The 3,021-nt window shown below is 31.6% G+C and overlaps 1 protein-coding gene across 1 annotated transcript in view; it reads left to right on the top strand.

The window, feature by feature from the left end:
* Positions 1 to 324: 324 nt before the first annotated feature.
* Positions 325 to 3,021, top strand: part of LOC114286903 (serine/threonine-protein phosphatase PP1 isozyme 2) — a 12,507-nt gene continuing 9,810 nt past the window's right edge. Inside the window, exon 1 of the mRNA XM_028230130.2 lies at positions 325 to 847. Within this exon, the coding sequence (XP_028085931.2) occupies positions 649 to 847 (199 nt within the window). The 5' untranslated portion in view covers positions 325 to 648. The remainder of the gene's footprint in view (positions 848 to 3,021) is intronic.

Below are 3,021 nucleotides of genomic sequence, written 5' to 3'. Positions count from 1 at the left end.
CTATTTAGGACTTGTTTGGAATGGCCTAAATAAGTGTACTTTTTATCTTTTTACGAAAAAATATGTAAAAAAATAAAAAGATAATATGATGAAAAAAAAATAAAAAAATAAAAAAATAAACAACAATGATTGAGGGCCACAATTTTTGTGGCTTAAATAGCTCGAAATTGTCAAAACGACGTCGTTTTGAGTACAAAATAACTTCAAAATTATCAAAACGACGTCGTTTTGACAATTTTAAGCCATTTAAGCCACAAAAATTATGACCGTCAAACATTTTCTAAAAATAAATTATTTAAAATATGCCAAACTTAACCTTAGATTATATACTATGCCCACAAATTGACTTCCTATCACTAATACATTAAAATTGACTGACTCTCTAATATAATATAGGTAGTTTTAGAATACAAGTCTGTCAACCTCCCTCTCTATATTCTTTCTTGTTTCAAACAAAAGTACATTCAACCCACCAATGCTATTCATCCAAAACAAAAACTCACAAAAGAAAAGAAAGTGAAAAAGATTGAGCACCCATCAAAGCCAAGAATTTATTTTTTCTGTTCATCTTCTTGTTTGAAATCTAGGGTTTTCTGGGTCATTTGAATAAGGATTGATTGAAGGGAAAAGAGAGAGAGAGACGGATCAATGGCGCAAAATGGGCAGGGGATGGACCCTGCGGTACTTGATGAGATAATCAATCGGCTATTGGAGTCTCGTCAAGCGAGGACTATACGGCCTGTCCAGCTTGCCGAACCCGAGATCCGACAGCTCTGCAACGTTTCTAGAGAGATCTTCCTCCAACAACCCAATCTCTTAGAGCTCGAAGCTCCCATCAAGATCTGCGGTAATCTCTCTCTCTCTCTCTCTCTCTGTTGTGTATGTGTATATATTTGGATTCGAATTTGCACGCTATGTTTATGATTTTTTGGGTTTTATATATATATATATATATACACATGTTTTTGAATGGGATATAGAGGAGTTGTGGGAAGAAAGTTGGGATTTTTTATTTTTTTTTCTGGGCAATGCAGGTGGTGAGAGATTGCCTTTATGCCATTGTTGGGCATATAGGGCATGTTAACACGATTATTGTTTTCTTTGTTCATTATTGGTATTGTGTGAAATCCCAAAAGTTGGTATTATTTTTTAATTTCTTTTTAATGGTGGCTACATTTGTGCTCCTCTTTTTGGCTAAGAGTGGATCAAGGATGGGATATGTTTAGACTTGTAAGAGTGCTTACTGATAAGATTGAGTAAGTTGAGTTTTTCAATCATCCATAATTTGATACTTCTGACTGTTAAATTTAGGCCTAGTCTTATTCTCTCTCCTTTTTTTTTCTCCTTTTTTTTTTAAAAAAAAATTGTTTTTGAGAAGAACACAAGCCTAGCCTTAAAAAAAAGAAAAATGCTTGAGAGCACTAAAAAGGGATCACTAAAGAGAGCACTAATGATGTGGCAGTGGACCCCGGCCACTTTCTATGCCTTGTTTTTATTTTTTTATTTTTTTATTTTTTTTTTGTCATTCCCAATGTATTAGTGCTATTAGTGGTGTAATTTTTAGTGGTCTAAATCATTGTTGTAAAAAAAAAAAACCCCTCGTAGTCCTAGAGGCTAGGCTAAAAACCCAAAAAATAAAACTCGAAAGTGAAGAACATCTGACAACCTGATAGGGATAGGCTCAAGAAGAGAAAAACGCCAACACAATCTGCAAAGAAATTAGCCCCCATCTCATTGATCTATTTGTTAAAACTTAGCAATTTTGAACGCTTGAGGCATGATTTTCTAGGTTTGATGGATAGATTTGCAATCTTCTTTCCTCTAACAAGCTTAAGATTGTGGATAGTTTGATTTAACTTCTTTCAATTGGCATCCCTAGGGGAAGGAGAGCTTACCACATTCCCTTTTTCTTCATTCTTACACGGGCAAATATTTGCCTCAATTATCTATTGTTGTGGTGAATCTCAATGTCTCCATTATCTTCTTCCTCAACAATACCCTTTGATTGATTAACATTAGATTTTTTGATGGGCAAATTGCTTTATTCTTACTTTCTGAAATACCTTTTGGTTCTTGCCCTTAGGATAGCATGAGGCAAGTACTTCAAAATAATTTGAAGACGATGCATCATCCAATAAATGGTTCACCTTTTATCTCTTTAGAATTAGCATCTATAACACCTTCACCCTTTATTTTCTTCACCTCATCCCAGCCACAATCTTTCAACTCAACTCCACTCTCTTTAACTCTCTATTCTTGCTTAGATTTGGATGTGCTTGAGTTGAAAAGCTTGGTAATATATGGGCAAGATTTAGTAATTTGATCAAAAATCTTACATTATTCACAAAATTTGGGGATACTGATATGTTGTTGTTGTAGATGTTGTCATTTTTATTATTATTAATTTATTATTGGCTATAGAGTTGTTAAGAAATTCAGTTTTTTTTCTTTCTTTTTTTTTGGTTTTGCTAGGGTAGGGGGAAGCGGAGTTAAAATTCCCTGACCAACCATTAGGTTAAGGCACCTGAATATGACTTGTGCCACCAATTGTGCTACATGTTGAGGGTGTTCTTTGTGAGATTTATTAGTTAAACGGTTAAAATATAATGCGAACATGATATAGTAATGGTAATTGTTTTAGTGGAAGTATAATTAGTGTATTTGATTTCAGTTTTTTGGAAATTGAGTTTTTCATTTTCTTTGTTTTTAGTGAATATTTTTAAAATTTTAATCAATTTTTTTACTTTTTTAGATGCACCTTACTTAGATGTATCTAAATAGTAAAATATTTGTGAAAAAATATTTTAAAAAATTAATAAATATTCAAAAATACGAAAAATGTATTGAATTTTCGTTTTATTTTTTTATTTTTGGTATTTAGTGAATTTTTTAAAGATTTTTTTCACAAATATTATACTTTTTAAGTGTATTTATGTTGGTGTGTCTAAAAATTAAAAAAAAAAAATTGCTTAAAATATTTAAAAAATTCATTGAAAACAAAAAAATACAAAAAATTAAAAA

Source organism: Camellia sinensis, chromosome 3, assembly GCF_055761805.1.
Source record: "Camellia sinensis isolate YWXY chromosome 3, ASM5576180v1, whole genome shotgun sequence".
NCBI classification, from domain to species: Eukaryota; Viridiplantae; Streptophyta; class Magnoliopsida; order Ericales; family Theaceae; genus Camellia; species Camellia sinensis.
This window is presented reverse-complemented; position numbering and strand designations above follow the sequence as displayed.